Source organism: Emys orbicularis, chromosome 8, assembly GCF_028017835.1.
Source record: "Emys orbicularis isolate rEmyOrb1 chromosome 8, rEmyOrb1.hap1, whole genome shotgun sequence".
Lineage (NCBI taxonomy): Eukaryota > Metazoa > Chordata > Testudines > Emydidae > Emys > Emys orbicularis.
In genome coordinates, this window is record NC_088690.1 from 77366481 (window position 1) to 77380121 (window position 13641).

The 13641-nt window shown below is 50.3% G+C and overlaps 1 protein-coding gene across 1 annotated transcript in view; it reads right to left on the reverse strand.

The window, feature by feature from the left end:
- Positions 1–8891: 8891 nt before the first annotated feature.
- Positions 8892–13641, reverse strand: part of PSD2 (pleckstrin and Sec7 domain containing 2) — a 100170-nt gene continuing 95420 nt past the window's right edge. The window contains exons 13-14 of the mRNA XM_065409306.1: positions 11471–11614; positions 8892–9098 (exon numbers count right to left, since the gene is read on the reverse strand). Of these exons, the coding sequence (XP_065265378.1) occupies positions 8892–9098; positions 11471–11614 (351 nt within the window). The remainder of the gene's footprint in view (positions 9099–11470; positions 11615–13641) is intronic.

Sequence of the window (13641 nt, forward strand, 5' to 3'; positions counted from 1 at the left end):
CGGGGCTGGGTGGCACTCCCTCCCTGCCCCCGGGGGGGGGGGGGCCTGGCTCAGGCCCCAATGTGCCCCCCTGAATGTTCCTCCATGCCCCCCTAGGGGGTGTGCTCCACAGGTTGGGGACGACTGGGTTAGTGAAAGGGCATCATTTAATTCAGCAAATACACCATTCAAATTGTGCCATGTCTCACTCTTAGGGCGTGGGCCTGGAAGGTGCTGCTGAGCAGGGCCGCCCAGAGGTGGGGGGGGGGGGCAAGTGGGGCAATTTTCCCCAGGCCCCGGACCCCGCAGGGGCCCCACGAGCCCTGGCCCGGCGGCGGTCCGGGTCTTCAGCGGCGGGGGCCTCTTCAGTGCTGCCGAAGACGCGGAGCGACTGAAGGGCCCCCCGCCGCCGAAATGCTGCCGAAGACCCGGACCGCCGCTGGGTGAGTACAAGCTCCGCAGCTCCCCTGCTTTGCCCCAGGCCCCCTGAATCCTCTGGGCGGCCCTGCTGCTGAGTGCCCACAGATCTTACCCCAGTCAGCGGGTGCCGATGGAGCTGATCAGCTTGCAGAATCATAGAATCATAGAATATCAGGGTTGGAAGGGACCTCAGGAGGTCATCAAGTCCAACCCCCTGCTCAAAGCAGGATCAATCCCCAACTAAATCATCCCAGACAGGGCTTTGTCAAGCTGGGCCTTAAAAACCTCTAAGGAAGGAGATTCCACCATCTCCCTAGGTAACCCATTCCAGCGCTTCACCACCCTCCTAGTGAAAAAGTTTTTCCTAATATCCAGCCTAGACCTCCCCCACTGCAACTTGAGACCGTTACTCCTTGTTCTGTCATCTGCCACCACTGAGAACAGTCTAGATCCATCCTCTTTGGAACCCCCTTTCAGGTAGTTGAAAACAGCTATCAAATCCCACCTCATTCTTCTCTTCTGCAGTCTAAACAATCCCAGTTCCCTCAGCCTCTCCTCATAAGTCATGTGCTCCAACCCCCTAATCATTTTTGTTACCCTCCGCTGGACTCTTTCCAATTTTTCCACATCCTTCTTGTAGTGTGGGGCCCAAAACTGGACACAGTACTCCAGATGAGGCCTCACCAATGTCGAATAGAGGGAAATGATCACGTCACTCGATCTGCTGACAATGCCCCTACTTATACAGCCCAAAATGCCGTTAGCCTTCTTGACAACAAGGGCACACTGTCACCTCATATCAAGCTTCTCGTCCACTGTAACCCCTAGGTCCTTTTCTGTAGAACTGCTGCCTAGCCATTCGGTCCCTAGTCTGTAGCAGTGCATGGGATTCTTCCGTCCTAAGTGCAGGACTCTGCACTTGTCCTTGTTGAATCTCATCAGATTTCTTTTGGCCCAATCCTCTAATTTGTCTAGGTCCCTCTGTATCCTATCCCTACCCTCCAGCGTATCTACAACTCCTCCCAGTTTAGTGTCATCTGCAAACTTGCTGAGGCTGCAGTCCACACCATCCTCCAGATCATTAATGAAAATATTGAACAAAACCGGCCCCAGGTCCGACCCTTGGGGCACTCTGCTTGATACCAGCTGCCAACTAGACATGGAGCCATTGATCACTACCCATTGAGCCCGACGATCTAGCCAGCTTTCTATCCACCTTATAGTCCGTCCATCAAATCCATACTTCTTTAACTTGCCGGCAAGAATACAGAGCCAGAGCCATAGTCACGATGCTCCCTCCGCACTCTGCCCTGCGCTGCCTCCCTGATGGCACACAGTGCAAGAGACCCTGTCCTGTACCAAGATGGATGGGGGCACTAAGAGAGACCTGCAGCTATCTCCCTGCTCGCCTGCCACCAGGGGAGGACTGCCCTGGGCAGGATGGGTATAGGCTGGAGGGTTTCCTGGTTTCTTTGCCATCTTGAACAGGGGATCTGTGATGTGGTTCCTCACCAGACTCATTTTGTGACGGTACTCTCCACAGGACCCATCTCTCTCCTGGACACTAGCGCTCTTTTCCAGTCAGTTCAGAGCCAGTGATCCCTCCCCTCCTCTTCACCCTCCCGACTCAAGGCTTCTCTTTGTCCCTAGATCCCTTCTCTCTCCTGGATATCGCTCTCCAGAGCTCCCCTCCCATGAGGTTTTTTGCTGGCCCCCCATATCTGGTTGTAATAGCAATTCACAGGGGTTCTACTTTCTTCCTATAGATATCCCCATTACAGACCTGACCAGCTAGGATGGCTATATGCTGCAAACAACCATGAACAGCCCTGTCCCCTTCTTCTCTTCTATGGGCAAGAGTCTCCAAAGTCAATTTGGGTGCTTGGCTTGAGGCATCTTAAAGTGGCCTGGTTTTGAGAGGGCAGCTGCTCAGCGCTGTCTGCCCATCAGGCCCCTTTGAGGTGTCCCAAGTTGGACACCCCCAAAATTGCAGAAGCCAAATTCACTAGTTACTCTGGAAAATCTTGGCCTAAATCACTTTCCCCTAAGAAGGTTGATGCTTTGGGCCGGGCCCTTGGGCCTACTCCCTCCCAGCTGTCCGGCAGAACAAAGGAGATGGTACGCCAGCTTGATAAGCCTTGGGCAGGGCATTCTCCAGCTGGCATGAAACCAAAGTACCTAGCGCTCTGTTATTTACCCCTTTGCCTAAAGCACAAACCAGGAGCACCCCAGTGAAATTAAAACAAACATAAGGAAGTATTTCTTCACACAACGCACAGTCATCCTGTGGAACTCATTGCCAAGGAACATTGTGAAGGCCAAAACTATAACTGGGTTCAAAAAAGAAATAGGTAAGTTCATGGAGGATAGGTGGCCAGGGACGCAAGGTGGTCAGGGATGCAACCCCATGCTCCGGGTGTCCCTAAATCATGGCCTGCCAGAAACTGTGATTAGACGACTAGGGATGGATCGCCTGAAAATTGTGCTGTTCCATTCATTAGAACATAAGAACGGCCATACTGGGAAAGGACAAGTCTTCTCCCTGCTTCCCACCGGGTCCAGGAGGGCAGCAGCTAGTGCTGGCTTTACACCACTGCACATTGGGAAGGAGGAGGGGGCATAACAGAAGAACATAAGAACGGCCATAGTAGGTCAGACCAAAGGTCTATCTAGCCCAGTGGCCTGTCCACCGACACTGGCCAATGCCAGGTACCCCAGAGGGAATGAACAGAACAGGTATCATCAAGTGATCCATCCCCTGTTGCCCATTCCCAGTTTCATTCCCTCTGAAGCACCTGGCATTGGCCAGTGTCGGTAGACAGGACACTGGGCTAAATGGCCGTTCTTATGTTCTTCTGTTATGCCTCCTGCACCTTGCCAAAGTGCAGTGGTGTAAAGCCAGCACTAGCTGCTGCCCTCCGGGACCCGGTGGGAAGCAGGGAGAAGACTTGTCCTTTCCAGGAGCCCAGGTCTTTCCCTCAGCAGCATCTGGGGCAGTACAGCAACGGCCTGTGGCAAAGCCACAATCTAGTTTATGAACAGCAAACTATACTACGCCCTCCCCACTCCCTCCCCACATGTGCACACACACGTGCACACACAGACATGCATGCACACATGCGCACACACACACACACACACAGACATGCATGCACACATGTGCACACACACACACACACAGGGCCTCAGTTGCTCTGGCTAGTGCACTGGGACAGAAGGTGAACCTCCCCCCGCCGAGCAACGTAGTTGTACCGAGCTATCCCCCTGTGTAGACAGCGCCATGGCAATGGGAGATGTGGCTTAAGTGAAGCTGCTTCTACGCCAATGGGAGCTTCGCTTACGCGTTACAGCGGCGTTGCTGCAGCATTTCAAATGTAGCCCTGCCCTCCGGCTCCTAAAGCCATTAGGTGTTCCACTAATGAGCACAGCAATGTCTAAATTGCTTTAAAAATCTGGGCCTAAGAGCCGGAGCAGCCCCAGCCCCATCAGGAGGCCCTCCAGTGGCTGCAGTGAATACTGCACCCTGCCATACTGCCCAGCTGTGACAGGCCAGGCTGGCCTGAGCCCCAACAGCATAGGAGCTGGCTCCGTGGGTGCTCCGGGGCTGGAGCACCTATGGGGAAAAATTAGCAGGTGCTCCACACCCACCGGCAGCCAAGCTCCCCCCTCCTCGCCTCCTTCTCCCCCCCCCCCCAGCATGCTGCGTCTCTGCTCCTCCCCCTCTCTTCCAGCGCTTCTCCCCCCACCCCACCCGCTGCCTAACAGCTGTGTGGCAGCACTTAGGACTTTCTGGGAGGGAGGGGGAGGAGGCGGATAAGAGGCAGGGCAGGGGCAGGGATTTAGGGGAAGGGGGCGGAATGGGGGTGGTAAGGGGCGGGGCTAGGGTGGGAAAAGGCAGGGTGGGGTGGGGACTTTGGGGAAGGAGTGGAATGGGGGTGAGGCGAGGGCAGTGCAGGGGCGGGAAGAGGTGGGGCAGGGGCAGGACCAGCGTGGGGGTCAAGCACTCACTGGGCAGAGGGGAAGTTGGCGTCTATGTTCATCAGCCCTACTGACCAGCCACACCGGGCTCACTACAGTTTCGGAGGCAGAAGGAGACTCGTGGGAAAGTGCTAGTGAGATGGGATCAGTGAAAAGTCCTGCTGTGCCAGGGACAGCTCTGCACAGGAGGCACCGTCAAGGTGCAGCAGAGACGGAGGGGCTGGTGGGAGCGCTGAAGTGAGGCAGCAGGTCGCACGTGATTCAGCACATGAGCAAGGCAGAGAGCTGCACTTAGAAGTGCTGGCATTCCAGCAGCACGGCACCGTGACAGCTCATACTGAGTTACTGAAAGGCATGGCCTGGTGTTCATTGCAAAGAGAATTGGCTTGCTCACTTGGCCAGGCTGCCTTGGAAAGCCAGGGCTGGTGTGTGTGAGAGCATGGGTGTGTAGGGAGATGGAGGTTCCTTGGTGCCAGCGAGTCTGGGAACAGCAGCCCTCGGAAAGGCAGCCTGCATTCCAGGGCCCTGCAGCTGAGGCAGAGCACGCGCCCATTTATCCTGGGGTGGGGGGAGAAGCAGAAGAAAGGAGTTGGAGAAGGAAGCAGTTCAGAGCCTGGCAAAGTGGGTGCCTGGGAATGCTTGTTGGGAACAGGATCAGAGAACAGGGGTTGCATTATCTGGGAAGCCTGAGCAAGGCCAAGAAAAAGAAAAAAAACAACAACCGGGATGAGGAGAGAGAGAGAGAGAGTGAGAAAGGAGCAGCTTCAACTCCAGAGGCCCTGGGAAGGTGTGCAGAGTCAAAGCAACAGCCCAGGAAAAACACTGCAACTGACGAGCATCTTGGAGGAATATGCCCAGGACCAGAAAGGGCACAGCCAGGGCAGATAGGAGACAGAGATACAGGGTGTGTGTGTGTGTGTGGGGGGGGGGGGGGGTTAATGCCTCCAGGCGATAGTATACAAGAATAGGGGAGGATGACAAGGGTCATGCCGAAACAACAGCGTTTACGAGATACGGACATTCTGAAGCAGGCAGCAACATCTCCAAATGTCACTTGGGGCCACCTCCAGGCAGGCTAGAAACTAAACCATGGTTGTGTGCATACATGTGTATATATATAAAATCTCCAGTGGGGCATGAACCCAGGACCTGCAGCACCAGCCTCAAGTGCTCCAACTAAAGGATTAACTCCGGTAGTTATCAGAAACAAGCAGGTTTTTATCCTCCCTGGGGCCAGTCACTAGGGGGAGACATAATTGCAGCGGGGCAGTCATGACCCCCTGACACCTGCTTGTCACCCCACTGGGAACCACAACCCGCATGATGAGGACTCCTGAGCTGTTGTTTCAGGCTGTCTGCAGCCAGGCAGGCAGTGCTGCATTGGTCTATGCTTAATTCACGCTTTCAAGGTTATTGCCACAAGCATAGGGGCTAGAAACATTTTTTTTCCAATGGAAGGGTAAGAGAGGGTGATTATCACCCCCTGCCCAAGAAACCTGTTCACACCTGTCATCACTCCCAGGTTGAGGATGCATTAAGCCATCAGCTTCTTCCTACTCAGCTGAGCTCCCTTCACAGTTCTTATAAACTTTGCTACGTCTTGTAGGATGAGCGGACACCTGAGCCAGATGTGAGGGCCCTCAGCTAGCTAGACAGCAACATTTGCCTTGTGACGGCTCCCTCCTTATAGGTCACTGGGACAAGGATGGAGATGAATTGAGGTGGAGTATGTTTGTCCATCACCAGCTAGAGCACTTCTGGGCTCCTGCCCGGTGCTGAGAGCACTTGAAAAGCGGTGAGATTCCAGGGCACTGCGGGCAGCCAGCAGGGCTGTTTTATTCTGTGATGGTTTTTGGTTTCATCAGCAAAACTTCACCCATCGCTTCCCCCACAAAAAGGTAAGGGCAGCTGAGCAGATTGTATGGACCCATCACCCCTGTATCTTCACTGTTGCAAGGGCTTTTGCACAAGCCTCCGACTGGCCAATGCACAGAATTTAGCTATGGCACACGACTCCCTGAAAATGCATGTGATTTAGCTACTATGTGTGACTCTTACTAGGCCATTCATGGGATGCAGCCACATGCCTCCTGCTGGGAGATGCACAGGATACCACTCATGAGAGGCATTGCACTGGGACTCAGGAGATCTGGCTTCAGTTCCTGGATCCCCCCAGATTTCCCGTGACACTGGACAGGTCAGGCAATCTCTCTGTGCCTCCATCCATAAAATGAGGGTGATGACACGTCCTGAAACTGTCCTGTCTTTTTAGACACAGGCTCTTCAGTGTAAGGGCTGTCTCTCCCTATGTGATTGTATGGTGCCTAGCACACAGCAGCCCTAAAACAGGCCAGTTCTAGGGCAGGGTGAGCAGGGCAGGCACCCCGGGTGCCTTCTTCCAGGGTTTGGGGTTTTTTCCCCTCCACTCTGGTTTTGCTTCACTGTCTTGTTTTGCTTCACTGATTGGTTTGGCTTTTGGGGGGTGCTGAAAACATTTTCCACCCTGGCTCGCTAAATAGCTTGGGCCACTCATGACCCTGATCTTGGTTATGGTCTCTAGGCACCAATAATAAATAATAATAATGCAGCCACTTGATTCTCACAGGGAGAGGCATGGGCTGGAGCCACAGAGCTCCCATCAAACATGCGGCCAGTTCTGAATCCACTGAAAATGCAGCTGTTCATGTCTCTCTGTCCCCTAGACATATCTACATGTGTGCAGACGGAACTGAGACTTGCTAAGTGACTAAAGCATAGTTTGATCATATTAAATGACACTCTTCCTCCCCACACCCCTAGCACTGATGGGACATCCTGTTCAGGAGATAGGCTAGAGATCCCATTGTTCACCCAGGAGGAAACACCTAGGCAGAAAATCTGCGTGTGACCATGTAATTATATCGAAATTCAAGGATTCGGTACCCAGGAAGACACTGGAAATCATTACACAGTATGAGCCTCAGTGAGAACGTTACTTCAGACCAATTCTCTTTCTCAACAGATTCAGCTTTATTGTTATTTCTTTATTTGACATGATTCTTAGTGCATCCTTTCAAAGAAACTATCAAACTGTACAAAGAAACAAAGAGATCAAAAGAAGAGGTAAGGTAAAAGAAGAGGTAAAATTGGGCGGAGGCTTTTAAAGTGGTAAGAAACATTATGGAAACCCAATAGTCTATAAACTCTCAAAAGTTGACAAGAGTCCAAACAAATCTCTTTTTTTCCTTTAAAAAAAGCTGCAAAAATATAAACTGTAAATTACTGTAATTAGCAGCTACAAGATCCTTTAAAACCGGAACTTGGTTACTGTGAACATGCCTAGAAAACGAAATGAAAATAAATAAATAAAGTGCCATGGGCCTTTGAAATGCAGTGGAATCATTTCTAGTACAACAGCAAATAATTGGACCACAGACAACAGAATGAAACAGAAACACAATATCCCGTTGAAAGAGTATAGTATGCTCAGCAAAATGGAGTTAAGTACAATACAAATGGACAGGGGTTAGGTTTCCCACCTGCCCCAGTCACGTAGCGAAGCTTGTATCTGCAGGACTGCTGCTCAGATGGGGCCTCCATCCAAAGCGGCCGAAGTTATGGACACAAAAGAAGCAGTGGTTCAGCTATTTAGTTTAATAAGCGTCAACAGTAGAGCAATGTGTCACAGCAAAGCCATATGGGATTTCATTGCAAAACAAAAAAGAAACAGGGGCGACTGCGTTTTTAAAAACATTCTGCTACGTTATGAAGCCCCCTGTATTTTCGAATCGCCTTCCTGACGATGCTTCCCAGCCATCTTGCCTTCGCAGTGTTGGACCTTGACATCCAGTTTCAAAACCATTTAAAAGTTTCCTTATATATATTTATTTATATATATTTATATGTATAAAAACCAAGCAATAGTGCCCGGGATACCACTATTGCCACGCACAGATCACTTTTTGCACACACATGGTAATAACACTTTTTGATTCTCAGTAAATATCCCGCCAAACCTGTATTATTGCAATATGGAGAATTTTGCTCCTCGATGTTGTGTTTCTTCCTGCTGTTTTGTTGTAAGTGCTGCTGGTGCTGCAGACCTGCTGCTGGTTGTTAAAAAGGAACAGATTCTAGACTCCGAGAACTGGTCATGTCTCCATATTGCCAGAAACTGCAGGAGTCCGGAAACTCCAGTGACGCAGGGGAGAGCTGCTGGAGAATGAGCAGCCCAGCCCTTGTACAAAGAATGTGTCCCTTTATTGTATGCACACAGGGAGCAGTAGTAAATGAAATACTGAAGGGGGTACAGATGTGAAGAGAAAGTAGAGAGTCAATGACACTGAAATCTCAGGGTACTGGGGAAAAATTAGGAAAGTGTAAAGCTTCTTTGATTTCTTTCGCTGGATCAGAATCCACGTCTTGTACATCTACCGGTTTTGTTCATATGGTTTCCTAGGTATAATTGTGCTCATCGATCTAGTCAAGGAGTACTAAGCCTCACTGATTGGTTTCGCCCGCACTAGCGTTACCTGTTAAGTGTTCTGCTCTATAACGTCCTTTTCCACCTTGCTGTGTACAGACAAGTGTCCTTGGCTCAGGGAAGGGCTTGAATGTGTCTTCCGCAAGGAGATATCATCAGCTTCCACCATGAAAAGGCTGGCTTCGATTTTCTCCAGATCATCCGTCCCGACTTTTATCTTCACGCACAGCAGGTTAATGTACGTCTCATAGCGGCTCTTCTGCAGAGGGAAACAGAACAGGACAAACAGCTGGGTAATAGGGAAGGAGTGGGGCAAAGATGTGCTGAGAATGCTGAAGGTATCCAAGAACGAGCTGGGGCAATCATCTATCACCTGCATACAACAATGCACCGGGCGAACCCTTTTGCTTTCAGGCCGGGTTCAGTCAGACATGGATTGACTCAACCTTGTGGTATATAAGCATGGTGGGAATCAAAGCAAAGAGTGGGATCGTTGCTAATAGCAATATGTTTATTCTATGCCCACTGTGCAATAAGCCTTCACCTACCCATATGTAAATACACCAACACTGGTGAAAAATTAACCAGTAACCATAACAGTGTTCGACTCTCTGACTTCTTGTGACGGTAACTACAATCTGTAGGAGGAAGTATTAGTTCTAATATGATTTTAGATTTAGCTGTGTGCCCTTAAATGCTCCATTTTCCTTTTGCGCTTCGTATTTAATTTCAAGGCTAGATTAAGTCAGTTTTTTGTGGTCCCTCCTAACGTGTAAGTCCTGCTGCACCTTGGACCATCTTCACTGCCTTTGCTGGACCTTCATAACCTCTGCGAGCTGCCCAGACTGGAGCACCATGCTCCCAGGGTGACATTCCCTTGTTTGATGAGTTAACTGATACATAGCGCTGGCTCTCTGCATACGGGTGAAGTTCAGATGAAGATGGGCCATTCTTCACCTTAATGTCACTCTCAAGTGCTCAGTATTTTCTACCCCAAGCCCACTTTGGGCATCTTTAGCTACTGCCCCACGTGGCTCCATCCATCAGGGTTTTCCTACTGGACCTATGCCCAGGTACTTTTTCTTAGAGAACCCTGCATTTCAGAACCCATCAGCGTAGGTGAGAGGTGTAAGTCAGTGGTTCTCAACCATGGGATATGAAGAGGTCTTCTAGGGGGTACATCAACTCATCTAGATATTTGTCTCATTTTACAACAAGCTACATAAAAAAGCACTAGTGAAGTCAGTACAAACTAAAATTTCATACAGACAATTATCAGAGGGGTAGCTGTACTAGTCTGTATCCACAAAAACAATGAGGAGTCCGGTGGCACCTTAAAGACTAACAGATTTTGTAAGCTTTTGTGGGTAAAAACCCCCACTTCTTCAGATGCAGACAATGACTTGTTCATACTGTTCTATATACTATACACTGAAATATAAGTACAATATTTATATTTCAATGGTAAATGAGAAAGCCAGCAATGTTTCAGTAATAGTGAGCTGTGACACTTTTGTATTTTTAAGTCTGATTTTGTAAGCAAGTAGTTTTTCAGTGAGGTGAAACTTGGGGATACGCAAGAGAAATCAGACTCCCGAAAGGGGTACAGTCATCTGGAAAGGTTGAGAGCCACTGGTTTAAGCCATTTTTTGCCAACAAGGAAGTGTGTCCTTTTCCACTGAGCCAACCGACATTCTGTTTGCGATTGTGGGTCAAGTAGATTGTACACAGGGCTCAGGGACCTGGGTTCTGGTCCTGGTCCTGGTTCTGACACTGGCTTCCTGGGTAACCTTGGTTCACACCCAGCAAAGCTAGATGCTCTGGCCCTCTGTGGGCTCTTCCAAGGTTGCAGAATTTGTAGGTAGCCTAGAATCCTTGTAGCAGCTCTTATGCCACTCCTCCTGTCAGATGTAGGGTGTCTGGCTGCTGGAGTGGGGTGTGACCATGGTTTTCCGATACCCAACTATTGACTGGTCCCCTGGAACTGCTGGCAGTTAGTGTAAGTGAGACCAGTTAGACCCAGGACTGGGGGAGTGTACAGGTCTCTTAAAGCCAACCTTAGCCGCCACTCTGGTCCAGACAGAGGGTCTGACCACCTCCTTTCTGCAGGACAGAGGGACAGTTCAGGTGCCAGGACAGTAGGCTGGGATTTGATTTCTCTCTTTGTTGTCTGTTTTGGAAATTAATAAAGAAAATCATTTTATTTAAATTTCAGTGCACAAAAAAGAACATTGCCATCAGTACATACTGCCCTGCCCGTCTCCACGGGCCTCGCTGCGCGCGCATACACATACACACACGCACACACGCGCACAGACACAGACACGCACACACACAGACACACACGCACATGCATAGACGCACCCACACACGCACACAGACCCACACACACAGACCCACATGCACACAGACACACACACACGCACACCCATACAAATGCACACACACCCAGACACACACACCCATACAAATGCACACACACACAGACACATACATAGACCCCTCCTCTCACACACACACACACGCACACACACACACACACGCACGCACAGTAGCTATTCCAGGCTTATCAACTCCCATCAGATTTGTCCAAGGACTCATTTATCACAAGAAAGATGAAAGCTCCCTTACCTCGAATATTAGGTAATGCTCTTTCAGCCTATATTCTTCAGCCTCTTTTGACTTGAGGCTTTTCTCTACAGGATGTAATTTATGCTCTGTTAATTCGTCTGCAATCTGCCTCATCTTACTTTCATGGGACCTCAGCTGTTCCTCCTGTGGAGAGAAGCAAGTCAACTGTTCAGATGTACTAATATGCAAAAACAAGGGCAATGCCAGATTGCAGACGTGGGATTCTTCTTTTCAAGGACGTGCAACATCCAGCTGGAGCTGGGCTTGTGCTCTGTGCTGGAGCCAAATGAATGCATTCAATTCCCAAACTCACCTGAGAAGTAGCAGTCAAAATATGGGCCCCTGAGGAGGATCAAAACCCATCAATCATTACTGTACCTCTGTAATGCAAACATGAATGGGGCCATGTCATTTAACACCCACCCAGAACTGGCTGCATTTCCTGAACTGAGGTCCAGCTCCTCAATGGGATTTAGGCTCCCGGCATCCATCGAGGAGCTGCCTCAGTGTCTTGCTCCTTCAGCAGAACTAGGCATTCCCCTCTGACCTGCAGGATATCTGCCCTTGTGACATGGTATCCCATTGGCTAAAGGTGGAATCCCCCTCCCCGGGGCTCACTCCTGTAGAGAGCCAGGTTATTGCTCTCTCTCCTTGCTGCTGAGGTGTGTTTGTGTTGTATTTGCTGCTCATTGGAGAGCCCTATACAATGCTACAGTGTGCTTGGTATTCTCTGTAGAGCAGTACCAGCTACATGATATCTGCCTCTTATAAAAGCCCATTTCAGAGAGCAGATACCTGCCCCGGGAGTAGCTGAGCATTTTCCAGCAGCGCTGCCTCTTGGCATTGCCAGACCACTGCACCAGTTTACCCAGATCAACTGCTCCACTTTCTCCCTGGGGCTCTAATCGCTGATGAGATGGGAGCTCGGAGCCGCCCCAGCTCCTTTGTGGGCTAGCGCTTGCAGCACTGAACAGGATGCAGGCAGCAGTAATGTGCTGGATTCAGTTCAGGGAGGAAGATCACTGGTAAAGTCTGCGAGAGTTTAGTTACTCTGATTGGCACCGTACCAGGAGCAAAGGCCCAGGAACCCCAGAGATGGTTTCACAGAGCAGAAAGGTAATGATGGCAATGGAGGGGGAGTGGTGGCTGCAGACAGGACCAGGCTGCTAAAAGGGTCTGGGTCACTCTCGGCTAGGGCTGGCTGGAACACCAGTTCAGGTTCACAAAGGAATGGAGAGCTTTGGCATTTTGTTTTTGTTCTGCACCTGAACCAAACTGAGGCCTTTTGGAATTTTTCATGTAAAGACACGAGAGAGGCCCCAGAATGGCCAGCTGGTTCTGACACTCGTCAGGGAGCTGGGCAACCCACGTTGAAGGGCCTGTTCCGCCTGCTCCCGAGCAGGGACTTGAACCTGCATCTCCTACGTTCTAGCCACCGGCTAGAGTCAGCCCCATCTCTTGCTGTCTCGCCTCTGGGTCCTGTTCCACTTTGTATAGCTAATAAATATTCATTAGGACAGCGGAGACTCTGGCATCATAGCCCAATGGTAAGGGAGCCAGCTGGGACGTGGTTCAGGTCCCTGCTCCAGATCAGACAGCTGAGGGACTTGAAGCTGGGTCTCTCCTATTGCAGGTGAGCGCCCTGACCACCAGCCTATTCTGGGGTGGTGTCTCCATCTCTGAGAAACTTTCCTGTTGCCCGCAAAAAGGTCTGGTGTCAGTGGCACTTTGCAACAAAAAAATGTTTGGTAGAAAAAATTTCTGACCATCTGGACTCTTGGCACAATGTTGCAGAAAGAGCATGATTCAGGATGGCCCGATGGGCACAGGGCAAGAGGGAGCAGGACAGAACCAGACAGCAATGGCTACAGGATGCTAAGACTGGCTAGAGCTGAGCCCATGGACATCGGAGACAGGATGACGCAGCATCAAGGCCATGGCAGCAAATGATGGAAGAAAAGAGCATGAATAAGGGCAACAAGAATGACTCCGAAATGGATCCTAGACATTGCAGATGGAAAAGCCCTGCTGTATCAGTGATGACTGGCTCCACCTGAGAACAAAATATGGCATCTGATTACTAAACTAGTTCTCAACGGGCACCTTTAAGTGCTGGTAGTAATAATGTATTCTGACGTTGGCTCTATAAGCTACTGACTTGAAAATTAAAT